Here is a 27,978-nt window from a genome sequence, read left to right as displayed (position 1 = left end):
CTACTCTCAACATCCTCAAGATCCCACTGCTTTTCATCTTCAGTACCTTCTTGGACCAGACCATTACATTCAGGTCTTATCTACGGGGCAATTGTTGGGACTCATTTGAGACGTTTAGGCCACGAATGTTTTCCATTTTGACCCTAAAGGGAGCAGTGCCTGACCTTCAAGCCTGCCTATCATAGAGGATGAACTGGATGAATACTGGGTTCAGTTTGTCCTCACCAACGTCCTGATGAAGACCACGGAGATAGTTGAAACATGTCGACTGCACCACCCCTTGAGAGAGTCCTACCAGCAGTACAGAGGATACATAATACCTGTATCCAAAAAAAATACCAAAAACACCAGATAGCTACCAAGATTCCGTTGAAGTTACTGGCCTTGGTTTCTATACCCATCAAAGAGATATAAACAAAATAGTATACCATTATAAATTTTTTTATAAAATATTTGTGAAAATATCCTAATTCAGACAAAATAAATACAGTGGTACCTCGAGATATGAAAGGCTCAACTTACGAAAAACTTGAGATACGAAAGCAAATACGAAAAATTTTATGGCTCTACATATGAAAATTGTTCAAGATACGAAAGGTTGTTGCTGTAAAGTCCGAGATTTGCCCGGACCACCGATAACAATTTTGAAACTCGCACGCCGCCAACTGAGTAGACTCGCCACCATCCTCCCGCTCTCCCATTGGCTCCTGATGCTAGTCACTGCCATGAGATCCTTCTCTCCTATTGGTCAGCATCCCTCCCATGATGCATCTACGTAGCGGAGTGCTTCTTCAGTATTCGTTCGTTCTAATGATTTTGTTTATTAACGTAAATTCGTTAGTGATCTCGTTGTACGTAGTATACTTTATCGTGTTGTGTGAGAACTTTACTACATACGTATACGTACTACATAACATAACTACGTACAGTATATACATAGTCATGGGTCCCAAGAAAGTTGAAATTCACGGAAAGAAGAGGATGCTCTCTTTGGAGATGAAGATGGAGATTATCAAGAAGTACGAAGCTGGTATGCGATTGAGTGTGATCGCCAAGGAATACGGCCGAAATCCGTCAACAATAGGCACCATCCTTAAGCAGGAGGAGGTCATCAAAGCAGCTACACCTTCCAAGGACGTCACTATTTTGTCCAGCAAGAGGACCCACATGCACGATGAAATGGAAAGGCTTCTTCTTGTCTGGATAAGACAAAGAAATTGCTGGCGATACGATAACAGAGATGGCAATCTGCCACAAGGCCAGTGCTATTTTCGGCGATTTGATTGCCCATGCCGAAGACAACGGAGGAGAAGGGACATCAACGCCAACCCCAGACTTCAAGGCTTCGCATGGGTGGTTCGAGAAATTCCATAAACATACTGGCATCCATTCGGTGGTGCGGCAAGTCTTGAACTGTGATGAGACTGGCCTTTTTTGGAAAAAAATGCCTCGTCGGACGTACATCACGGAGGAAGAGAAGAAGCTACCCGGGCATAAGCCTATGAAAGACAGACTTACACTCACACTTTGTTCCAACACCAGTGGGGATTGCAAGGTGAAGCCCCTTCTTGTCTATCATTTGGAGACTCCTCGAGCCTTCAAGGCCCACAAAATACTTAAGGAGAAGCTTCCAGTGAAGAAATTCTTGGAAGAGAAGTGCCTCCCTCTGAAATGCCTGCTGGTGTTGGACAATGCCCCTGCTCACCCTCATGGCCTCGAGGAAGATATCCTAGCGAAGTATTCCTTCATCAAGGTTCTTTTTCTTCCACCTAACACCACCCCTCTCCTCCAGCCCATGGACCAGCAAGTGATATCGAACTTCAAGAAGCTGTATACGACGACATCACCGATACCAACAAACCTCACCTTGCGTGAATTTTGGAAGGAGCATTTCGATATCGTAATATGCATCCGACTCATTGACCAAGCTTGGCAGGAGGTTTTGAGGCGAACCTTGAATTCCTCGTGGAGGGAACTCTGGCCTGATGCCGTGTCCGCCCGAGACTTTGAGGGATTCGACGTGGGCGAAGCTGGTGCTGCAGATTCAGAAACAGTTGACGATCCCGAAACTGTTTCGCAACCAGATCTTGACGAGATCGTTGCACTCGGCAAATCCATGGGGCTGGTCGTCGACGAGGATGACATCAATGATCTTCTCGAGGAGCACCAAGAGGAGCTTACGACAGATGACCTGAAGAAGTTGGAGGCCATGCAACATAACGTCGTTCAAGAGTTCTCTAGCAGCAGCGAGGAGGAGGACGACGACTCTATGACAACGGCAGAAATTAAGGATGCTCTAGCTGCTTTTCATAAGGTGCAATCATTCGTAGAAAAGACACACCCCAAAAAGGCTTACACAGGTCGTATGCTTGCACAGTTCGATGACGTTTACCAGAGTCATTTCAGGAACATGTCAAAAGTAGGCAGAAGCCATCTTCCTTGGATAGTTATTTTTTAAAGAGGCCTTTAGTAGGAGTAGTAAGCAAAAAGAAAGAACTAAGTGATACTAAAAAACAGAAAGTTGGAATTGGCGAAGAATTGAAATTTTGAATATATATACAGGGGGTCCTCGAGTTACGACGTTGATCCGTTCTTACGATGCATCGTAACACGATTTTCAGCGTAAGTCGGAACATTGAAAAATACCACATGATTTAATGTAAATACCCTATCAATAACAACGAACGAGAACAATTCCTTACCTTTATTAGTTTGATTGGCTTGCACACTGGAGAGGAAGCTGCGGTGCTGGAGAGACTGGGGTTAGGTTAGTGAAGAGAAAAAGAACCTCCACTGATCAGAAGGATGCTTGCCTATGGTTGTATAGTATGTCGAATAGCCTAGCCTAACCTGTTACCTTTGGGGTTGGCTTCATTGCATCTAAGGTAGTAAGCAAAGTAATATTAGCTAGGCTAGCTAGCTCCTTTTACAGATTAGTCTACCCCAACAGCAATTCTCACATTTGCTTTATGTAAAGGCTTTAATCTACTCAAGAACAATGGTTTTCCTTTTTCACATTAGCTGGCTTTATGACCGGGTGCTGACTTCTCCTCCTTGGCGATGTAAGTGCGGTTAGGCATACGTTTCCAAAACAAACCTGTCTTCGTCTACGTTAAACACTTGCTGAGCAGAATAACCAACCCCCCTCCTTAACTTATCTCAGACAACGCTTTAGGAAATTCACTCGCTGCTTTCTCATCCCCACTAGCAGCTTCACCTTGCAATTTAAGGTATGGTAATTGGCCCGAGCCTTAAATCGCATAAAAACCAACCCCTACTAGCCACAAACTCTTCACTTTCACTTCCCTCCCCCTTTTCTTTTTTCAACGCTTCAAACAATCTTTTCGCCTTCTCCTGAATCACCATAAGGCTGACTGGGATACGCCGTTGATTTTGGTCTTCCAACCAAAGCACCAATAACCTTTCCATTTCAATTATTAGACCACTACGCTGCTTAGTTATCACTGTCGCTTTCATAGGAACAGATCCTTTCACATGTTCAACGATGCGCTCTTTATCTTTGATAATGGTAGCAACGGTCGAACGGCTAAGGCCAAGCGAGCGGCCAATGTTTGTTGGCGTTTCTCCCTTCTCGGATCGCTTTATAATGTCCACTTTAATTTCCATGGTGATGGCCTTTCTTTTCTTCGATGCACTACCATCAGAAGAGTCCGCCTTGCACTTGGGAGCCATAACAGAGCAAAAAGTTACAAAACGATACAACACGAGAGAGAGAGGCAGTGTAAACAACCAAAATGGCGTTATGGGCGAGGACTGAGGCCGTCCTCTCCCCCACAAAGCGTATTCTTCCGCCGTGCGCCTGGAACTAGTTCGCGTTTGTTTAGTTGCTTACGACGCTAAATAACCGCGTAAGACGGAACGGACGCGACAAAATATTATTTTTATATTTTTATGGGGGCGCGTTCGTAACCACGAAACATCGTAAGTCGAGACCAGCGTAAACCCGAGGACTTACTGTATCACATATAAGTAAAAAAAAAAAAAAAAAGAAAAAAAAAAAAAATAAAAAAAAAAAAAAAATAAAAAAAAAAGAAAAAAAAAAATTTATTTTAGTTTTTTGGAAAGTCAAGTGTTACAGTTTTGTTAATGTGTTTCCTAAAGATTAGCCATTTTACATGTAAAATGTGGTCCAAGATACGAAAAGCTCATGATACGAAGGCCGCCTCGGAACGGTTTAATTTCGTATCTCGAGGTACCACTGAATTGGAATTCTGCCCAACAACCTAGCTGAGTCAGAAAAACAAATTATCAGAAGAATTGAAAAGACCCATTATTAGATTAATTCGTTGAACACTGCCATTATTCTCAACAAAACATGTATCAGAGAAGGTCTGCTCCCTGCAAATGATGATGATGATAATTTTGATACGGTATCTGACACCAAGGCACTGTGTTTGCTAGGATGTGGTTTAGACTGAGGTACTTATAACCTTATCTTTGCCATTTTTAATAAATTTTGTAATAGAATTATTTCAATGTGGGTTCTTAGATATTCAAATGAAGGGAATGTCTTGTTTGAATTGGTATATTTCCCAAGCAGCTATATGACTTAAGGTAACTAGGAATATGTGTCCAGTCTTTTATATAGCATATTAAATTATTTGTATTTATTGTATATTACTCTAAGTACTGTAGAAGTGGATAAAATAATATAGAAAGTTTGTATAATATTTTTTGTCATAAAAGAAAGCCCTCTTTATTTCTATTAGTTTGAAGTTTTAAGTACTCTTTATGGTGAATTTGGAAATTTATTGACCATTTTAATATTTCTTTTCCCCTCAGGCCTTCCTAGTACATCCAGATAAGAACAAACAACCTGGAGCTGAAGAGGCCTTTAAGATTGTAGCTCATGCGTTTGAAATTATAGGCGAGCCTGTAAGTTCCTACTTAACATCTCTTTATCTTTTAATAACTATATAAAACAGTCTGATTTTCATGTCTATGATTTATTATACCTGTAGAGATGAGTATGACATTTACAAATTTCTGCTTTTATTATAGGAAAAAAGACGAGAATATGATGCTCGCTTAGCTGAAGAAGTACAGTTAGAAGGAGCTTGGGGTGAGCTGGCGTCACTTCTTACTCGATTACAAGAAAAATTGGATGAGGCAGCCAATACAATACGATGTACTAACTGTAATAAGAGACATCGTAGAACTAAACTTCCAAGGCCTATCTATGCAGCCAGGCATTGTACAGAATGTCAAATTCATCATGCAGCTCGAGAGGTATGGGAAAGATGGTGCTAGGTACTTTGTGAGTAATGAGCCTTTATAATTGTTTATGCTGTATAGTGACACTTCTACTAATGTAAGGGTTAGATTTGTAGGCTCTTAGTTAAGTTGAAACTTCATTTAAGTTACAGAACTCGCCATTCAAAACCCCTTATAAATACCCTAAACACTGTTCATTAGAAAGTAACACCAAAAAGTCAATATAGTATTAGATGCTATGTGTAACTTTTATAATGATATATGCTTGTGTAGTATGTAAATAAAAAAAATAAGTTAACGCTCACCCAGTGTAATTTAGCCAATTCTAGATTTTGAATTGTAGATAAGTACTTCATACCCCTACATACGAAAGTCCCTACTTACGAAAAATCGAGGTTATGAAGGCAAAGACGAAGATTTTTTTGCTTCTGTGTATGAAAATAATTCAGGTTGCTTAAGGGTGTATGTACTGTAAAGTCTGAGCTTCGCCCTGGCCGCCGAGAACAATTTTAAAACTTGCACGCCGCCAACTCAGTAGACTCACCACCATCCTCCCACTCTCCTATTGGTCAGCATCTGTCCCATCATGCATCTACGTAAAGGCGTTCCCCGACCATTTTGTTTTGGCAGCGTTATCGTACACACCTGGAATTCGTTCTTTCTCATAGATTTCGTTTGTTAACGTAGATTCACGTTGGTGATTTCTCTTTCGTTGTACTGTAAGTTACTTTATCATGTTGTGTGTGGACTTTATTTCTTACGTTATTGGTCATGGGTCCCAAGAATGTTGCTGAAGTTCACAGAAAGAAGAGGATGCTTTCTATGGAGACGAAGATAAAGATAATTAAGAAGAATGAAGCTGTCATGAGGTTGAGTGTGATCGCAAAGGAATACGGCCGAAATCCGTAGACGATAGGCACCATCCTTAAGCAGAAGGAAGCCATCAATTCAGCTACACCTTCCAAGGGTGTGACTATTTTTTTCAACAAGAGGAGCCACATGCATGATGAGATGGAGAGGCTGCTTCTCGTATGGATTAAGGACAAAGAAATTGCTGGCGATATGATAACCGAGACGGCAATCTGCCAGAAGGCCAGCGCCATTTTCAGTGATCTGAGTGGACAGGTCGAAGACGACACAGAGAAGGGACATCGAAGGCAACCCCAGACTTCAAGGCTTCTCAGGGTTGGTTTGATAAATTTCGTAAACGGACTGGCATCCATTCGGTGGTGCGGCATGGGGAGGCTGCCAGCTTGGACATGAAAGCGGGCAAAGCATTTGTAAAGACGTTTGACGAAATGACAATCAAGGAAGGCTACAGTTCTCAGCAAGTCTTCAACTGTGACGAGACTGGCCTTTTTTTGGGAAAAAAATGCCTCGTCAGACGTACATCACGGAGAAAGAGAAACTACCTGGGCATAAGCCTATGAAAGACAGGCTTACGCTTGCACTTTGTTCTAACGCCAGTTGGGATTGTAAGGTGAAGCCCATACTTGTGTATCATTCCAAGACTCCTCGAGCCTTCAAGGCCCACAAAATGCTAAAGGAGAAGCTTCCGTTGATGTGGAGGGCTAATGCGAATGCCTGGGTAACGAGACTTTTGTTCACCAAGTGGTTAAACCTGTGTTTCGGCCCGTCAGTGAAGAAATTCTTGGAAGAGAAGCGCCTCCCTCTGAAATGTCTGCTGTTGGACAATGCCCCTGCTCACCCTCCTGGCCTCGAGGAAGATATCCTAGCAGAGTGTTCTTTCATCAAGGTTCTTTATCTTCCACCTAACACCACCCCTCTCCTCCAGCCCATGGACCAGCAAGTGATTTTGAACTTCAAGAAGCTGTATGCAAAACATCTTTTAAAGAGATGTTTCGACATCACCGATACCACAAACCTCACCCTGCTGGAATTTTGGAAGGAGCGTTTCGATATTGTGACATGCATCCGACTCATCGATCAAGCTTGGCAGGAGGTTTCGAGGCAAACCTTGAATTCTTCATGGAGGAAACTTTGTCCTGATGCCGTATCCGCCCGAGACTTTGAGGGATTCAATGTGGGCAAAGCTGATGTAGATTCAGAAACAGTTGATGATCCTGAAACTGTTTCGCAACCAGATCTTGACGTGATCGTTGCACTCGGCAAGTCCATGGGGCTGGTCATCGATGAGGACGACATCAATTACCTTCTCGAGCTTACGACGGATGACCTGAAGGAGTTGGAGGCCATGCAACATAACATCGTTCAAGAAGTTCTCTCTAGCACCGGCAAGGAGGAGGAGGACCCTATGACAACGGCAGAAATTAAGGATGTTCTAGCTGCTTTTCATAAAGTGCAAACATTTGTAGAAAAGAGACACCCCGAAAAGGCTTACACAGGTTATATGCTTGCGCAGTTAGATGACGTTTGCCAGAGTCCTTTCAGGAACATTTGAAAAGCAGGCAGAGGCAATCTTCCTTGGATAGTTATTTTTTAAAGAGGCCTTTAGTAGTAAGCAAACAGGAAGGTCCAAGTGATACGAAAAAACAGGAAATTGGAAGTGAAGAAATTGAACTTTTTTAAAAAAATGTAAAATAGAACAGTTTAAAAAAAAAAATTTTTTTTAATTAGAAAAAGGCAATTAAAAGGAATTTAATTTTAGGTTTTTCATAAAGTTAAGTGTTAATGTTTTCTGCCATTTGTTAATGTGTTTCGCAAATTTTAGTATTAATGTTTTCTGCCATTTTCTAATGTTTCGTAAAGCTAAGTGTTCATGTTTTCTGCCATTTGTCCTCCTCCTCTGTCGCCACTTTCGGACATCACCTCACTCGAAAGGTAAGGTTCCACATTTTACTACATACGTACTCACAGTATTTCTTGTACCCTGTACACTAATACACTTTATTTACAGGTACAGTCACGGTTAGGTTAGGTATTAAATAGTCCAAATTTGTTGTACTTCATTGTTTATTGATCAATTTAGCTTTATTATAAAATTTACTGTGGTGTTTTTGTAGGGCTTGAAATTAATTAGGCAATTTACATGTAAAACATAGTTCTAGATACGAAAAAATCAGGTTACGAAGGCCGCTTCAGAACGGATTAATTTCGTAACCTGAGGCACTACTGTAATAAGATAACTTGACATAACAATTGCATCATCCAAACTTGAACACAACAATTGTTCTTCAGTGCGAAGTTCGCAACCCTATTATAAACCAGAATTGTTGAAAACTTACGAGCACATGACCTTTTTCTTTTATTTTCTAAGTTTCTGGTACTTGACATTTTTAGCTATAAAATTGTTTACAAATACTACTAAGAACAAAAGAATGCAGTACAGTGGTCCCCCCGTATTCGCGTGGGATGCGTACCAGATCCATCCGTGAATAGTTAGAACCCGCGAATGTTTGGAACCCCTATAAAAACGCTAAAAACAGCCTATTTTGTTAGTTAAAACTCAAGAAAAACACTAAAAAATTTTCATACTTGGTTTTTTTAATAGTTTTATCACAAAAAGTGCATTTTATGATGAAATTGATAAAAAAAAACCAGGAATTTGTGGATATTTCACAAAGAAAATTTTCCGCGAATAATGCGGGGAAACGTTCCCGAGAGAAATCCGCAAATATGTGAGTCCGTGAATAAGGGGCCCCCCCTGTATATGTCAAAATTATAATCTTACATACTTTTAAAAATATATTATATTACTGCAATGATAGTTGAGTCATCATTCCAATAAAAGAAAAAGATCAAACTTGCTGACCCAGATGACTTTAGTACACATGATCTCCACAAGGTATATTTTGAATGTCTTAGTTCCTGTCAGAATTCTCCTTGCCACTATTGTCATAGTCTCTCCTAAGCAATATAGTATATACATTAAAAAAAAACCCTGTAAAATTAAACTCATAATTCATTGTTATAGATAGTAAACACCACATATAAATACTCATCAACTATACTATTGGATATATGCATACATTTACAGACAACCAGGCCTAGCTAGGTCAAGGTTGATGAAGATATTTTAGATCCAGGTGTAATAATTGAATTGATGGTTAGCAAAGTAAATTGTGCTCTTTCTCATTTTGCCCCCCTTCCCCCCCCAAAAAAAAAATTAAGTGTTACATATTATTGTGCAAAGGCCAGATTTTCAGAATCCCTATCATTATAATAAGAATACATGATTTAACCATTTTAGTATCCCACAATTTTGTATTTTGTGTACCTAAACTTTTAGTTCACCTTATAAATTTACAGCCATAGTATTTGTTTACAGTGGATCCCCTGTATTCGCATTCTCCAGATTCGCAGATTTCTCTCGGGAACGTTTCCCCACATTATTCGCGGAAAATTTGCGCGTTCGTGGAATTTTTCTATCAGAAATCTCAACAAATTTCTTTTTTTTTTTTTTTTTTTTTTTTTTTAAATGCACTTTCTTTGTATAAAAACTAATTAAAAAAAAAGGGGGGGGGATATAAAAATTTGTAGCGGGTTTTGCTTGAGTTTTAACTAACAAAATAGGAGGTTTTAAGCATTATTATAGGGTTTCAGCTATTTGCAGGTTCTAACTATTCACAGGGGGGTCTGGTACGCATCCCCCGCGAATACGGGGGAATCACTGTACTGGTCAGTGCTAGTGAATTTTTCAGACTAGTTAGTTCCAGTGTACACGTTATCATTGCTGAGTTGCTATATCTATATGATTTAGATTATGCTTGCAGGAGTAAAATTTTTACCCATTTCAGTGTCGTGTATTGATATTTTTATTTCGGTGGTGCTTTGATTTTTGGATTTTTTTTTTACATAGAATATCAAGGCACTACTCTGCTTGAGGTTAGTTAGATTTCTTGTGTACCAATACCAAAATTTTTATCATGACAGTAATTGAATGATTTTGTTCTTCTCAGGGTGATATCTGGGCTGAAAGCACACTACTTGGGTTACGGTGGAGATACTATGCTTGTATGGAAGGAGCCGTGTATGACATAAGTGAGTGGGCAGCGTGCCAGAGTGAAAATTTGAAACATCTCCAAGCAAACACCCACAGTGTTCAATATCGAATTGTTTCTGGAAAGAAGAACCCGCCTTCTAAAAACAATACTCCCGAGTTCCCAAGGTAAGACTTAACATTCTTAATTGGAGAAACGTTCTGAAATTGATATTACTTTTCTAATGAAATATGTACACTGTTTTTATGTTAATCTCCAAATTATCCCTTGATTTTTATATGAAGTGAAAAATATGACATCTATGATGATCAGTTGCAAAACAATATCTCAGTGAAATGAATGAGTGTGTGTCATAGTGATGATAAAGACAGCTCGCCCTCACAAGGGTTTTGTTTAAAAACAATGGAAAATGGAGGATAGATACCCTATTACTACTGTAGACTTACACTGATACAGAGAGTGAGTTTTTGTAAGCCAGGCAGACATGCAAGTTATGTTGTTTTGAATAGTGTAATGATTAGTGTAAATATTTATTTACCAGCCTTACAATTAACAAATATTGTTATAAAATAACTAATATAGGCAGCCGTTCCGGGGGCCTGATGCTGACCAAAAATCTTTGCTAACCGAAATACAAAAGTCTACGGGCGCCACAATCCACCTTACAATGAGCGCCTTAGACAGTGTCACAGCCAGATATTTTGCCCTAATATGCAATGACTAATGAAAATGTCGAATTTCAGTTGCCTAGTATGAGAGAGAGAAAAAAAGAGAAAATAAAAAAAATCGCTCATATCAGACTGCTAACATTTCTTCCATCTCTTTATTTATCATATTATAATTGTTGCTTAAATGCTACAGCCGTAAACAACTGAATGATAACAGTTATTTTACTAAAACAACCGAACCGAATCTGATGATGATAATATTTTGCTTGCATTTCAGCCATTGTACAATAGTTCAAAATTACCAGCCATGTTACAAATGACGTCAATTAAGTAGAACAGGACTTGAATATTTTTCATTATACCTTTATTTACTATGGAGAAAATATTGGCAAGGAATTATAGTCCTGCTAAATTTAAAGTTGCAGTTGTAGCTGACTTTAAATTATCATGCATCAGCACCATGGATGAAACTCAACTGTAAATAATAGTGTAGAAAAAAGGATAGGATGAGAGTGGAAATGGAATCTGTTGATTTTTTACACAAAAAACATGCTTCAAACACCATCTGTTAACGAAAAATATAACAATCTAGTTCACAACAAGAAGTATTTTAGTCATATTTCAATTTAAAAACTTCATATAATGAAAAATAACCATGTCCCATATAAATAGATTCTAAAGATTAATTTACCGTATATTTCGGCGTATAAGTCGACCCCCCAATTCTGAGTAAATTTTTATGATTTTAACTAATATCGGGTATATTAGTCGACCTATAAAATGTGAGGCCAACCGTACGCTCAAAATAAGCAGCAGGGTAAAACGTATCATATAAAATAACCTGAATGTTATTACGGTACATATGTGAGGCCAACCATACGCTTAATATAAGCAGCAGGGTAAAACATATCATATAAAATAACCTGAATGTTATTACGGTACATATGTTGCTCTACTTACCATAAGAAATACAGGTAATATACTCGGTATATTAACAAATCTGTGTAATATAAAAGATGAATACCGGCAAATATGATTAGAAATGACGAAACGAAAGATACGTTACTCCAGTGTAATGTAAACAAACAAAGCGCTAATAACGCTGCATAACAGCCTACATATATATGTATGTACAAACTGCCACTCGAGTTAATGTTTTGATTGGGTTGTTAAAACGACATGCCGGTATTTTATTATTATGTTGTAATATTCATTGACCATTGGTTCTTCTATGGCATAAACAGGCTCATTTGAGGGAAAACGAACCTGCAGTTGATTCACCAGATTCAAACTGGGATTCTTATGATGAAACCATGAATGATAATTTTTTGATGAATTGTTTAATTCAAGTGACGATGACTCAAGTAATTTTGAAGGATTTTAAATACATATTTACTATTAAATACAATTTTTTTTATTTTATTTAAAGTGATAAATAAAGATTTCATACCATAAATGTTTTTGAACAATACCCCAGTAAATACAAAACTGTCAGAGCGAACGCATCCTTCTCAATTACAGTACTACAAATGGCTACGCAATGTTTACACTTGCTGTGCGATGGGGGTTCTTCAAGTTACTTTGATTTTTTTCCTTTTATTTAAGGTAATGGATGTTCTAATGTATTATTATTGTCGTATTACAGTGTGAAATGTTTTTAATACTGGTATTTACATACATAGTTACCTCAACAAGACTGTCATTGTTATTAGCCAACTGTAAAGCCTGGATTCCTGTACCAATATGCCAAAATAATAAAGATTCACTTTTTGTTACCGTTAGATAAGTCAACCCCCTAATTTTGGCATGATTTTTTGGGGCTAAAGGGTCGACTTATACGCCGAAATATACGGTATGCTAAATATTAGCAAGAAAATTACTCTGAATTGAATTAAATAAGGCAAAATAATCTTGCCTCCACTCTCAGCTGATTTTTCCAAACCAAAGCATTGATCACTTTGTATTTTATAGTACTAAAGTAATATGAGACTACATACAGTATTATGGGATACAGTGAAGTAAAGCATAACTTTAACCCTTTAACGCCGATTGGACTTATTAAACGTCGATATAAATTGTCTGTTGGGTGCTGATTGGACGTATGGTACGTCGATATAAAAAAAGTTTTTTTTTTTTTTTTTTTTTTTTTTTTTTTTTTTTTTTAATTTTTTAAATTCGCGGAAAAATAGTTGTACGCCTAGTAGGCGAAAACTTTTGAATCACTCGCCTAGGGGGATGCTGGGAGCTCATGGATCAAGGCGTTGTTTTGTTGACAATTGTTACCCAGGCGCGCAAGCGCGAATTTCTTTCTTCTCGCACTAAAAAGCATCAGCGACACATCTCAGAAATTATTTTGTCACTGACATAATTTTTGCACCATTTTATATTAGCCGTTACATGGAGTATTATATATGAAAATGTGCGCAATTTCATGTAGAATACGACGAAAAACAACTCATGGTTGTAGCTTTTATCAGTTTTGAAATATCTTCATATAAATAACGATAAGGGCCATAATTCCAACCTTTGGTCAACTTTGACTGTACCGAAATGGTCGAAAAACGCAATTGTAAGCTAAAACTCTTATATTCTAGTAATATTCAATCATTTTTCTTCATTTTGAAACAAATTGGAAGTCTCTAGTACAATATTTTGATTTATGGTGAATTTATGAAAAAAACTTTCCTTACCTTTCCTTACGTCCGCTCCGTAACTCTTCCGAAAAAATCATAAATTTTTTTTGTCCGATTGTCGTAATGTTTGTACCATTTTTAATTAGCCGTTACATGAAGTTTTATATATGGAAATGTGTGCAATTTCATGTAGAATACAACTAAAAACAACCCATGGTCGTAGCTTTTATCAGTTTTGAAATATTTTCATATAAATAACAATAAGTGCCAAAATTTCAACCTTCGGTCAACTTTAACTCAACCGAAATGGCCAAAAAACGCAATTGTAAGCTAAAACTATTACATTCTAGTAACATTCAATCATTTACCTTTATTTTGCAACAAATTGGAAGTCTCTAACACAATATTTCAATTTACGGTGAATTTATGAAATAAACTTTTTGCTTACATCTGCGCGGTAACTCTTCCAAAAAAATCATAAATTTTTTTGTCTGATTGTCGTAATGTTTGCACCATTTTAAATTAGCCGTTACATAAAGTTTTATATATGAAAATGTGTGCAATTTCATGTAGAATACAACTAAAAACAACCCATGGTTGTAGCTTTTATCAGTTTTGAAATATACATAAATAGAAAAAATTCGTCCTTCGGTCAACTTTAACTCGACCAAAATGGTAAAAAACTGCAATAGTAAGCTAGACTGTAATAATATTCAATCAATTACTTTCATTTTGCAACAAATTGGAAGTCTCTAGCACAATATTTCGATTTATGGGGAATTTTTGAAAACAGCTTTTTTTACGTCCGTGCGTTACGATTTCATGCATCATCTTGTGATAATATTTTCTCTTGTGTTGCCTTGATCATTTTACAATGTGTTATATACAAAAATGATCGCAATTTAGTGTACAATACAATGAAAAAAATTAACTCGTTAGCTTTAACCGTTTTGCTCACAGCATGATTCGTATACAATTACAGTGGACCCCCCGTATTCGCGTTCTCCGGATTCGCGGACTCACACATTCGCGGATTTCTCTCGGGAACAATTCCCCGCATTATTCCCACATTCGTGGTATTTTTCTATGAGAAATATCCACAAATTCCTGGTTTTTGTGATCAATTTCATCATAAAATGCACTTTTTGTGATAAAACCATTAAAAAAACCAAGTATGAAAATTTTTAGCGGTTTTTCTTAAGTTTTAACTAACAAAATAGGCTGTTTTTAGCGCTTTTATAGGGGTTCCAAACATTCGCGGATTCTAACTATTCACGGGGGGTCTGGTACGCATCCCCCGCGAATACGGAGGGAACACTGTATATATGAAATTTTTATTTGCGCTGTCTTATGTCCCAATATTATTTATATATGATAATGATATTTTTTTTCATTTCTGATGGTTGCATACTAAAATTCAGGCAATGACAAAAAAAGGAGCCAAAAATGAACTCTTAATCTTGAAAACTAAGCATGCTCTGATTTAAAAAATAAACATTTTTTCCACTTCAGCGCTCACTCGCGAACGCCACCAGCATACGGGAGATGATTTTTAAAATACCGCTTCAGCGTTTAAGGGTTAAAAGAGCCAAGGAAAAGATGCAAATTCATTATGTTTGTATTTCTTGAGGGTCTCTCGGCGCTCAGGCCTAGCCACCGATGACCAGACAATGGCATCATCTGTTTATGAAAAAAATAACTAACTATAGTTCTCAACAAGACATATTTAAGTCATATTTCAACTTAAAAATGCTTCATATTATGAAAAATGATATTGTTATGATACAATAAAGTTTTATACATACTTACCTGGCAGATATATACATAGCTATTGACTCCGTCGCGCCGACAGAATTTCGAATTTCGCGCACATGCTACAGGTAGGTCAGGTGATCCACCGCGCCGCCGCTGGGTGGCAGGAATAGGAACCCATTCCCGTTTTCCATCAGATTTTTTCTACACCATCTGTCTCCTGAGGGGAGGCTGGGTGGGTAATTTAATTGTATATATCTGCCAGGTAAGTATGTATAAAACTATTGTATCATAACAATATCATTTTTATACATTCAACTTACCTGTCAGATATATACATAGCTGATTCACACCATTGGAGGAGGGTAAAGACAGCTAATAACTGATTTAACAGGAAACACAACAATCGTTGTAGGTATTAATAACATAAAACCTTGGTTCCTACCTGTTTAGACTGAAGACTTCATGGTTAATGCCCAGGAGTCTGCTTAGTCTCAAGAGCCTCAGCGAAATATTGATCTATTGCTAAGAGTTCTTGTAGGTCTGCCAAAGGGGTCTTATCCACTTACTTGGCCGCCGATACCTATAAGGGCTATGTCAAAGGGTTTCAATCCACTTATATGACAAGAACCTTTTTTCTAAGGAGCACAATCCCGATCCTGATCACCTTAACCTAACCAAAAGTTGTATCTAAGATTGCAAGAAGTCATCCCCGGACTCCTTGCAAACAACCAAAAAACTCAATCACAATATTTTACACCTAATTCTTTATGAAAAAATAAATAAAAATAAAATAAACAAATATAATTTCAATTTGTACTACCTCGCTTGTAAGACCTATTCACATTCTCATACTGTCAAAAGCACCACCCAAAAGCCGCCTGGCTAGCCCAAGCACTCTTGTCAGCTGAAAATCCTGATACTGTCTTAAAAGGAGAGGTCCATGTACGAATTTAGACAATGTCTTTAATACTACTCCGTTTAAAAGGCACATTTCTAGTTCCTCACTAGCAAGGGTTATGGCCGCCTGTGCGACACCAAGCACTTTTACCAGTAGTAACACAAAAAAAAAAAAACCGCCTCAAATAGTGGAGATCTCCGTAATCAAAGACACCGTTTTTATCCAAGCCTATCCTGTAAGATAAACTCAAAGTTCCTTACCTAAACAAGGCCATGGCCGCCTGTGCAACAACTAGCCGTCAGGTAAGAAAGTTAGAGCCCATCCCACCAGTATGGTATGGAAGTATTAGACTTTTCATAAAAGTTTAAGGATCGGTATGTGTCCTCAGTCCCAGCACTGTATCCGCAGACACAAAAGGACCTAGAGAGAAGCACTTGTCGTAGGTAATTTTAACATCTCTAAGATAGTGGGATGCAAATACCGAGTTGCATCTCCAATAGGTCGCGTTAATAATGTCCTTCGTGGACATATTCTTTTGGAATGATAATGATGTTGCCACTGCTCTTACCTCATGAGCTTTAACTCGTAATATTTTAAAGGAATCCTCTGCACAATCGCTATGAGCTTCCATAATAACACTTCTAATAAAATACGCTAGCGCATTCTTGGACATTGGTCTTTTCGTGTCCCGAACTGCGCACCATAGACTTTGTTTACATGCCTTCAACTCTTCTTTCTTTTTAAGATAGAACTTAAGAGCTCTAACCGGGCATAAAGTTCTTTCAATTTCGTCTCCCATTAAGTTTGAAAGACTTTTCACCTCAAAACTCCTTGGCCATGGTTTCGAAGGGTTCTCATTTTTTGCCAAAAACAGAGTTTGAAAAGAACAGATGGCTGCGTCTTTTTTAAAACCCACCCGAGAATCTAGGGCATGGATTTCACTTATTCTCTTAGCCGTCGCTAAGGCTATGAGAAAAACACACACTTTCTCGTCCAATCCCTGAACGAGGCACGGTCGGGAGGTTCAAATTTTTCCGATGTAAGGAATTTGAGCACAACATCCAGATTCCAACTTGGCGGAGTAGAGGATATAGATTTTGACGTCTCAAACGATCTTATGAGATCGTGCAAATCTCTATCCTCTGCCAAGTTTAAGCCTCTATTTCTAAATACCGCTGAGAGCATACTTCGGTATCCCTTTATTGTAGATACGGACAGATTGGATTCCTCTCTCAGGAATAACAGAAAATCTGCTATATTGGTCACAGAGGTATCGGAGGAGGACAGCTTATTCTTCCTACACCATCTTCTAAACACATCCCACTTCGATTGATAGACCCGGATAGTTGACGATCTCCGGGCTCTAGCAATTGCTTTCGAAGCCTTGCTTGAAAAGCCTCTCACTTCTGACCAATCTTTCGATAGTGCGAAAGGCAGTCAGAGCGAGAGCGGGGAGGTTTTGATGGAACCTCTTGAAGTGGGGTTGTCTGAGAAGATCTGTCCTGTTTGGAAGAGATCTTGGGTAGTCTACTGTCCATTCCTGTACCTCTGTGAACCAATCTTGGGATGGCCAAAACGGGGCGATGAGAGTTAACCTCGTCCCTGTTGATGCTACGAACTTCTTCATCACTACTCCTAGCAACTTGAATGGAGGGAAAGCGTAAGCGTCGAGTCCCAACCACTCCAGTAGCATGGCATCCACCGCTATCGCTCTCGGGTCTTCTACTAAGGAGCAGAAGTTCTCTATCCTCTTTGACAGGAACGTCGCAAACAAATCTATCTGTGGCCTTCCCCACAGGTTCCACAGTCTTTGGCAGACTTGCTCGTGCAGAGTCCACTCCGTGGGGAGAACTTGTTTTGTCCTGCTGAGCCTGTCTGCTCTGATATTTCTTTCCCCTTTCACAAATCTGTTCAGGAGGGTAATATTCCTCTCCTCCTCCGTCCATGACAACAGATCCTTCGTTATCTCGAATAGGGAAAACGAGTGCGTCCCCCCCTGTTTTTTTATATAAGCCAACGCCGTGGTGTTGTCTGCGTTGACTTGAATCACTTGATTTCTTACTTCTGACTCGAAGAATTTTAATCCCAGAAACACTGCATATAGTTCTTTGGCATTTATATGCCAATCTCTTTGTTCTTTCTTCCATTTGCCAGAGACTTCTCTTGCCCCTAGAGTCGCTCCCCATCCCGTCTCTGAAGCGTCTGAGAACAAGATTTGGTTTGGGTTCCGAACCTCTAGGGACACTCCCTTGTTCTCTTTGAGTGGGAGCAGCCACCACTTTAGGTGTTTCTTCACCTCTATTGTTACCGGAAAAGTGTCCGACAGATGGCCCTTCTTCCAAGTCCAAGATCTATCTTTAGGAAGAATTGTAGAGGCCTTAGATGAAGTCTTCCTAGGGATACAAATTGTTCCAGGGAAGAAAGAGTCCCTAGAAGGCTCAGCCACTCCCTGGCTGAACTCCTGTCTTTCTTTAGGAAGGATGTAACTTTTCTGAATCCCTGAAGAATCCTTTCTTGGGACGGAAAAACCCGAAAATCCCGAGAATTCATCTGAATCCCCAAATAGACTAAGTCCTGACTGGGGGTCATCTGCGATTTCTCGAGATTCACGAGAAGTCCTAATTCCTTTGTCAATTCTAATGTCTTCTTCAGATCCTCCAAACATTGTTCCTGGGATTTTGCTCTTATCAGCCAATCGTCTAGGTACAGAGAGACGCTTATGCCTTCCAGGTGTAGCCATCTGGCTACGTTCCGCATCAGGTACGTAAATACCCGTGGAGCCGTGGAGAGGCCGAAGCACAAGGCTCTGAACTGGTAGACTTTCCCTTGAATCACTAACCTGAGATACTTCTTTGATGACGGGTGAATAGGAACGTGGAAATATGCATCCTGCAGGTCCAGAGAGACCATCCAGTCTCCTCTTTGCAGGGCTGAAAGTACCGAGGCAGAAGTCTCCATCGAGAACTTTCTTTTCCACATATTTGTTCAGAATGCTCACGTCCAAGACTGGCCTCCATCCCCCGGATGCCTTTGGAACTAAAAACAGGCGGTTGTCCCCAAAACCCCGGAGAGGAAGGATCCTGAACCTCTTCTATTGCCTCTTTGTCCTTCATTCCTATCACCATCTGAAGAAGTGTCTCCCTCAGAACAGGGTCCTTGTACTTCGCTGACAGTTCCTTTGGGGAATTCGACAAAGGTGGTCTGTCCTGAAAAGGTATAATGTAACCTTTCCCCAAGACTGCTAGCGTCCAAGGATCGGCTTTCCTTATCTTCCATGCCCCTACGAAGTTTAGGAGCCTGGCCCCTACAGGTGTTTGGAGGACCTCGCTGCTACTTTGATTTCTTGAAAGATCTAAAGGAGGACCTTCCTCGCTTTTCTGCTGTCTTCCTTTTCGTTGGAGGACGAGAGGTGGAACCTCTCCGAAAGGGCACTACCGGAGTACGAGTAGTCTTCTTCGCTACTGGTACTGTTGGTCTTGATTTCTTGGAGGATTGTACTAATAAGTCTTGGGTTGCCTTTTCAGCAAGAGACTTTGAAATCTCCTTCACCAAGTGCGAAGGGAAAAGGTGATCCGAGAGAGGAGCGTATAAAAGGGCTGACCTTTGTGAAGGAGAAACTGCTTTGGTTAGAAATGAACCAAATAATGATCTCTTCTTCACTACTCCTGCTCCAAATAGAGATGACAATTCTCCCGAACCATCCTGAACCGCTTTATCCATACAGGATAAAATGCAATGCAAAACTTCAGTTCTAAAAACATCTGGTTCATTTGCTTCTTGGCCAGCACTCCAAGGGACCAATCCAAGAAGTTAAAAACTTCTAGTACATGGAAAAGTCCCTTGAGGTGCTGATCCAATTCTGACATGCTCCAATATGCTTTAGCTGTATTCAAAGCATGTCTTCTCGATGCTTCAACCAAGCTTGAAAAATCCGCCTTTGCGGAAGATGGAAGCATAAGCCCCATGGCTTCCTCTGTCCTGTACCATATTCCCCTCCTACCTCCGAGCTTACATGGAGGAGTGCAAAAAACTGTCTTCTGAGCTTCCTTCTTCACCACCTTCATCCAATTATTTTAAAGATTGAATAGCCTTCCTTCATTGATATGGTGGCTGGTTTCATTTTTAAATACGAAGACGATTTAGGAACCTTCGTACTGGAGAACAGAGATCTCGGGGAAGGAGGGCTGCAGGGCTTTAGAGAGTCTCCAAATTCTTGCAGGAGAAGAGAGGCTAACACTTTGTAGTTAGATACCCCCTCATTGTTCGGGGTTTCTTCCTCCGACACCTCATCCAACTCCATCCTAGAAGGAGAGCGAGCTCTTTTATTAGAATCTTTGTCCGTAGACCTATTCCCTATAGGAGAAATACTCCTAGAAGGAGAGAGACTGACAGATCTAGAAGTTCTCCCTTTCTTATCCATCAAAACATCCTGAGACATGGAGGTTGAAACCGTAACCTTCGATGTACCAGGTTGCTTCCTTGCATTAGGGTTTCTACTTGTAGGAGACTCGCTATCCGAAGACATTACATGAAAAGATCTTCTATTACCCCTTATAACTTCTCGCTCTTGCCGCTCTTCATGATCAGCTGGCGCCTTGCGCCTGACTGGCGCCTTGCGCCTGACTGGCGCTTCGCGCTTGGTTGAATCTTCTCGCGCGGTTGGCGCCTCACGCTCGGCTAGCGCTTCGCGCCTTGCTGGCGCCTCGCGCTCGACTCGCGCTTCACGCCTGATTGGCGCTTCGCAGCCGTCTATCACGTCGCGTCTGGCTGGCGCTTCGCGCCTGTATGTCTCTTCGCGGCCGCCTGGCTGGCGCTTCTCGGCAGTCTGGCGCATCGCGTCTGGCTGGCGCTACACTCCTGGATGGTGCCTCGCGCCTGATTGTCTTTTCCTGCTTGTAGGAATTCTCACGCGCGGCTGGCTCCTCGCGCCTGGCCAGCTTCTCGCGCCTAGTCGTCTCCTGCGATATCGGATAGCGCCTGGTTGCCGCGTCGCGCCTGGTTGGCGCCTCGCGCCTTACGTGTTAGTTCTTTGCGGCTGACTGGTGCTTTATCCGCGCCTGGCTGGCGCTTCGCAGCTCGCTGGGCTTCACGCCTGGCTGCCTCGCGCCCCGAACTCGCGGGTCTGTGAAAAATAGACCCTTCATCCGAAGAAGAATCTTCTTTTCTGGGAGGTTGATAGTAAGGGTTTTTTGACTTCTTCACAGGAAGATTAACATCCTTTCTTCTTGGAGGATCTCTCGAAAGAACCCCGACTAGAGAAGCAATAGACTCTTGCATATCCTTTAATATCTTCGTCGTTTCTTCTCTCTGGTCTAAACGAGAGGAAGGAGAGCCTTCTTTCTCCATTCCCCACGACTTAGCGGGAGAAGCCAAAACCTTTGCTTTCTTAATCTCTGTCGGGGAGTCCTCCGAAAAACGTTCCGGACTCGAGTTTATGCCCGATTCTTCCCAGATCCTCTTCAAGGGACGAGAACGATCCGCTGATCTCCATCCTCTTTTAGGTGAGGAATTCTCCGATGACGAAAAACATTCACGTAGAACGCTTTTTCTAATGCGTTCTCTGGCAGTCTGTGACGTTACAGATTCTGCCGAAGAGACGTCTGACTGGTGGGGATCCTCCATAACCTCCGTAAGGCTTTCGACATTCCTTCTCCTCTGGGCTTGGGAGCTTGAAAGAGGTCTAGGCCTGGGAGCGTTGTGAAGCCAATCAGACGCCTCCTCCACTTCACTGGGGAAATTCACCTCACTTTCCACAGCACTACTTTGCTTACCTTCTATGGCCGCCATTTTACGCTCCATTTTCATAAGCGCAGCTTTAAGGCTTGCTATCTCCGAAGCAGAGTCCGTAGGATCTGCATTCGGAGAAGGACCTGAAATATTACAAGGAGCGTTCATAATGTTAGAGGAGGGTACAATATTACTCACCAAACCACTTGAAGATTGAGAGCTAGGCTTGGTTTTGGAAGATGACTTCCTTAACCGGTCTTTCTCTAATTTCCTTAAATAAGAAGTTAGAGACTTCCACCCTTCAGCACTCAAACACTCACATTCATGACAAGTGTTATCCATCGAACATTCATACTTCCTGCATATTTTACAAACAGTGTGAGGATCAACCGAAGCTTTCAGCATTCTCACCTTGCACCCTTCATTCACACACATTCTCACCACACTTCCAGAATCAGACATCATGATGAAAATTCCAAGCCAAAATCCAAATAACGATCCACAAAAGCGTATGCCAGTACAACGATCCAAATACGTCACCAAAGTGGTCCAAAACGATGATCAATTGTATCCAAAAACGAAATCCAGCCGGAGATACCAACAACGATGTTGCCAGTATGGCCGACAGAAAAAATCTGATGGAAAACGGGAATGGGTTCCTATTCCTGCCACCCAGCGGCGGCGCGGTGGATCACCTGACCTACCTGTAGCGTGTGCGCGAAATTAGAAATTCTGTCGGCGCGACGGAGTCAATAGCTATGTATATATCTGACAGGTAAGTTGAATGTATAAAAATAACCTTGTCCCAAATAAAGTTTCTGGAGATTAATTTACTCTAAATACAAGTAAGAATCACTCTAAATTGAGTTAAACACGGCAAAATAATCTTACTTCCTCTCTCAGCAGATTTTTCCGAACCAAAACATGGTCGGTTTGTTTGTACTTTATAATACAATAGTAATACAAGACTACATACAGTATAATTGGATGGAGCAAAGTAAAGGATAACTTTTCAAAAGAGCCAAGGAAGAGATGCATATTCTTTATGTTTGTATTTTATGAGGCGGTCTTGGTGCTTAGCATAAGCCACCAATAAGCAGACAATGGTGCTATAAACGCTACGGAGGATAAAACCCAGTTATGAATATAATGAACAAGCTCTGTTAAACCGAAATGTCGGTAACTGATACCAACGTTAACTGTGGGCTGCCTGTAGTTTTAAAGTTGAAGCTCCATAGAGAGAGAAATATAAGAGATTGTAGATGGCTTACTTGTAGTGATGTGGTGTTATTTTAATGTTTGTTATACATTCTAGTAATATATAAATATAACCTTTGTAATAATCAATTTTCGCTAACAAAGTTACAGTAGAAAATGCTGAGTGGCAGGACCCTAGTCCTTTTGCACTGAACCTCATTGCTGTTGTTGGTGCTATACTATGTGTAGGTGTTTTGTGATGATTTTCTGAAGGTTCAAATTCTATCTTATTCACTGGCAAGTATGATATGGGCCAAATAACTTCACCTTGATAAATATGCTGTAAATTTACCAAATACATAAATGCATTGCAATAGGATATACAATAATCCCTCATTTCAAAACCACCTCTAGATCAACCACAAAAGATAAACGAGCACACAGTATAAGTGTACTTTTATCACATTGCCCAAGACTGCCTAGTTGTTTACATTTGTGATGCAGATTTTCTATGTGCAGTCACTCAAAAATGTTTTGCTACATACTTCAAAACTTTTCAGACAACAGCTTATAACAGTAATATCTGGCGCTATTTGACAACTCCTTTGTAAACAAGCGCTTGAAACAACTCACAAACACTACTTACTTCATAATAGGGCAGGGGATTATCCTAAGTCCTGACATATTCCTATTCCCAATCTGATTTATGATGGGTTTCCAGAATCTTCAAATATCGTTTCCACTTTTCCTCATGACTTTTAACTGCCGATGAGGGAATTCTGGAATCTCCCGTGAGGGATCAAAGTACGAACAGGAATCTGCGAGAAAGGCTCTGGCGATAATCATCTTGGGCACTAATCTCGACCAAATGGCTGTACAGTCATGCCTACCATTCAAGTGACTGAATATCTAAAGTAAAAGCGGTGTTCACGTATAGAATGATAACATTGGTTCATCAGAAATTGTCTGATGATTTACAGTCATTTGACATCCTAAACATTCTGTTGCTTTTCTAGGAGTTCAGGAATCAGTTGATTTCGAGAGAGAAAAAAAAAATCAAGAAAGGAGTAAGCAATATATGCTCCAGTAAAGAAATTCAATCCATGCATTCATCTGGTAGAAAAGTGATTAGCTTCATGGGAACAAGAAAAGAAGAGGTGGGGTCTTTGCTCAGATCCGTTTTCCTTCAGGCAATCAGTAACCGGCCCCATGTAGAGAATACCATTTGGAAGGACAATGCTTAATCCCTGTACAGCCAAGGGCTTTTTCTCCTTGCCCGTTTTATACAAGGTTAGAAGCTAATCAACAGCAAACTTAAAAACAGTGCAAAATTTACCTATACTGCCCAGGCTGAAAGCACCCAAATTCAACACTGATTTCAAATGTATACTCTCCAAGAGTATCCTTATATCCTTTCAACCCAAACTTATATAAAATATGAACTCTCTATGGCATACAAAGATGTAGTATTTTGCTCTGAGGAGATTCATAGTGTGGCTTAGCAGCTCTAAAAAGAAAAACTATAGTGGCCTCAGAATTATTCTTTCCGTTAGCATGACAACCCCCCCCCCCCTCTCTCTCTCTCTCTCTCTCTTCTCTCTCTCGCTCCTCTCTCTCTCTCTCTCTCTCTCTCTCTCTCTCTCTCTCTCTCAAGTAACATGGCATTCTTTCAATGATTAAACATAGTATTATATGAGTGATGGCAATTTTTAAAAAAATCAGGCTTATGAAAATATAACAACTAATGCCAGTGATATCTGAATAAAAATTTTATGATATATACTATATATATATATATATATATATATATATATATATATCTATATATATATATAATTATATATATCTATATTATATATATATATAGATACTTGAACACTTAACATTTAGTTCATCATTTATTTTCTACCATTATAATATTTTGGTTCATTGTCGATGTAATCTTGTTAAAAGAAAGAAAAAAATCGTTCACATTCACGAGACATATTCAAGTCATATTTCCACCTAAAAGCACGTCGTATAATACAGTCCCCAATTATGTGAGAATTTGGTAGATCCACAGCCTCACAGAATTGGAAATTCACATATTTCGAAACACATACCTTATGGGAATAATTCCATTAGGGCCAAAGCAAAACGGCAACTTACCCAGTCAAACTTTTTATACTACCCATTTTCAATACCTACTGTGTACTATACTGTAATTTTTTCTAATATGACATTGTTCTTGTGAATAAATAAAATATTAAAAAGGTTTTAATAACTTGAAAAAGTTTAAAATTACATATAGGATGGTGAAAATTCCCACACAAATAATGCAACTATTGGGTGCAATTGTACTGTATGATACAGTAATTTCCTTTAAAAAACCTATTGGATGGGATTTCCTCTACCCATCCTCTGCCAAAAAAACCTTCAAACTCCTCTATCTCATCCTCCGTGAAAAGTTCTTCTGCTGAAGGAAGGCTTTGTGAACCGTTTCAGGTACTGGCGGATCATGCATGTCTTCACTCCCGTTAGGCCTAACAAACTTGGTTACAAGCGCCTGTCTGTTTCTTTGTCCGGCACATTCACTATATAATCGTTTTCATATAAATTTATTCTATGATAAAAAAATAACTGATGAAAATTCTAAGTTTTATATGAAATTACAATTTCTTAAAAAGAAATGATAAAAATTCAAAATTCAACATGAAATGACAGTTTCTTGAAAAGTTTAGATTGAACAATCTCTCTCTCTCTCTCTCTCTCTCTCTCTCTCTCTCTCTCTCTCTCTCTCTCTCTCTCTCTCTCTCTCTCTCTCTACTGGGAAAGACTACAATCCTTAAAATTACTATATAGTCTAGAAAGGAGAAGAGAACGCTACATGATAATTCAGGCATGGAAACAGATAGAAGGAATAGCCGAAAAGATCATGGAGCTAAAAATATCAGAAAGAGCAAGCAGAGGTAGATTAATTGTGCCCAAAACTATACCAGGAAAAATAAGGAAAGCACACAGGACATTAATCCACTACGCACCAGCATCGATAATGCAGCGTCTATTCAATGCGTTGCCAGCTCATCTGAGGAATATAACAGGAGTGAGTGTAGATGTGTTTAAGAATAAGCTTGACAAATATCTAAACTGCATCCCGACCATCCAAGATTGGAAGATGCAAAATATACCGGAAGATGTACTAGCAACTCTCTGGTAGACATTAGAGGTGCGTCACACTGAGGGACCTGGGGCAACCCGAACAAGATGTAAGGTCTGTAAGGTAAGGTAAGTCTCTCTCTCTCTCTCTCTCTCTCTCTCGTCTTCTTCTTCTCCTCTCTCTCTCTCTCAAACACATCTGCTTCTCTGTTAATCACTTTTACTAGTCATTTTCATCAAAACCTATTTCAACAATAGAGGAAAATAAATGTCAACTGCTGCCAAAATGGAAGTTGCTCCTTCCTTTGTCTTTAACTTAAGGGCAAGCTTTTTAGTTTGAAGAAAATAGGTCTTCCTCATCGACTTCGAGGCAGATGCATATATGATGCAGATGATCAGAATACACTTCACAGATTTGAATAATACATATGGCAATGATGATGATACCGATCATTCATGCACACGGCTCTATGACGGCACAAATGCATGAGACCAAGCCTTCCGTCTTAGCTAATGGCTGAGCAGGAAAACTTTCTCTTGCATTCCCTCTTGGAGGAATAATAGTTTTTTTCCTTCAAGCTTTCCCCCCACCCCTTCCCTCAGATACCAGCAACCCCCCCACATCTAAAATACTTGAAAAGACAATAGATTTGGTACGTTTTGCGGCACGTGACTCAGACTTTGAACGGTTTCGCAGAGACAGAAAATCTATTTTTTAGAACTAGCAACTGCATAAAAGGGGAATCACAATTCAAACATATATACATATATATATATATATATCTATATATATACAACACACAAGACAAAGAAAAAGAAATAGTGATATACCATCAGATATCATACAACAAACACCACGAAGACGAAAGGAAAGCCCTCCTTGGTATACTGCGAAGAGGAACCACCCCCCTAGCACCATATAACAAAATAACAGCAAGAATTTACTGCAAGCCAAATCTTACGGCCTCACTGGTAATGAAAAATAGTACGGCTCCATCGACGGAGAAAGAGGTTGAATCTGATATAGTTTACAAGTTTGTCTGTGCTGACGAGCAATGTCAGTCCCCCCAAAAATGCTATATCGGACACACAACAACTACACTCAAACGTCGCATGCAGGCCCACAGAAACCAAGGTGCTATTCACCAGCACTTTGTGGATACCCACAATAAAAAACCATCCTTGCAAGAACTTCTCACAAACACCAAAATAATCCACAAGGAAGGCAACTACAATCGTTTATTGATATCAGAAGCCGTCAGCATCGCCACGCAACGCCCAAACCTTAACATCCAACGCGAGGCAGACGATCTTTGCCCTCGTGTAGGAGGGCAGCCCTTCAACCGCGTGGAACAAGACCACTACCACACGCGGACAGGAGCGCGCACTGACATTTTGTTAATTAAACATATATGTAATTAATATATATTTATGTAAAATTTGTATATAATAACTTACTTTCAACTTTTGATATAATTTCTGTTAACATATTTATTTATTTGTCTTATTTTATGTTTCACTATAGTCTTTTGTAAATATTTAAAACTAGGTATCTGGCAATTGTACTACCTTTCCGTCCTCATGACGTCACAAAACGCATGTAGGCTCATATTTGTATCAGTACGCTTGATAACCTCAATACGTATAGGTTGACGAAACAGCTGTCGCGTTTTTTGTAAAAATACTGGAGTAAATGGAAGAACCCCATTATGTGTCCATTAGTAACCTGAACAATGAAGTGAAGAAAATAATTAGAAAATATGAATCAATTTCAAAAAAGCTGGTAAACAGTGAAAAAGCCATTCTAT

General features: G+C 39.7%; 1 protein-coding gene across 3 annotated transcripts in view; it reads left to right on the top strand.

Moving 5' to 3' along the window:
- Nucleotides 1-27,978, top strand: part of LOC135225754 (dnaJ homolog dnj-5-like) — a 101,870-nt gene that overhangs the window by 65,592 nt on the left and 8,300 nt on the right. For all 3 annotated transcript variants that reach the window (XM_064265196.1, XM_064265195.1, XM_064265193.1), the window contains exons 6-8: nucleotides 4,804-4,896; nucleotides 5,023-5,250; nucleotides 10,116-10,324. In XM_064265196.1, the coding sequence (XP_064121266.1) occupies nucleotides 4,804-4,896; nucleotides 5,023-5,250; nucleotides 10,116-10,324 (530 nt within the window). The remainder of the gene's footprint in view (nucleotides 1-4,803; nucleotides 4,897-5,022; nucleotides 5,251-10,115; nucleotides 10,325-27,978) is intronic.

Source organism: Macrobrachium nipponense, chromosome 13 (genome assembly GCF_015104395.2).
Source record: "Macrobrachium nipponense isolate FS-2020 chromosome 13, ASM1510439v2, whole genome shotgun sequence".
Lineage (NCBI taxonomy): Eukaryota > Metazoa > Arthropoda > Malacostraca > Decapoda > Palaemonidae > Macrobrachium > Macrobrachium nipponense.
Note: the sequence above shows the minus strand (reverse complement) of the source record. Positions and strands in the feature narration are given on the sequence as shown.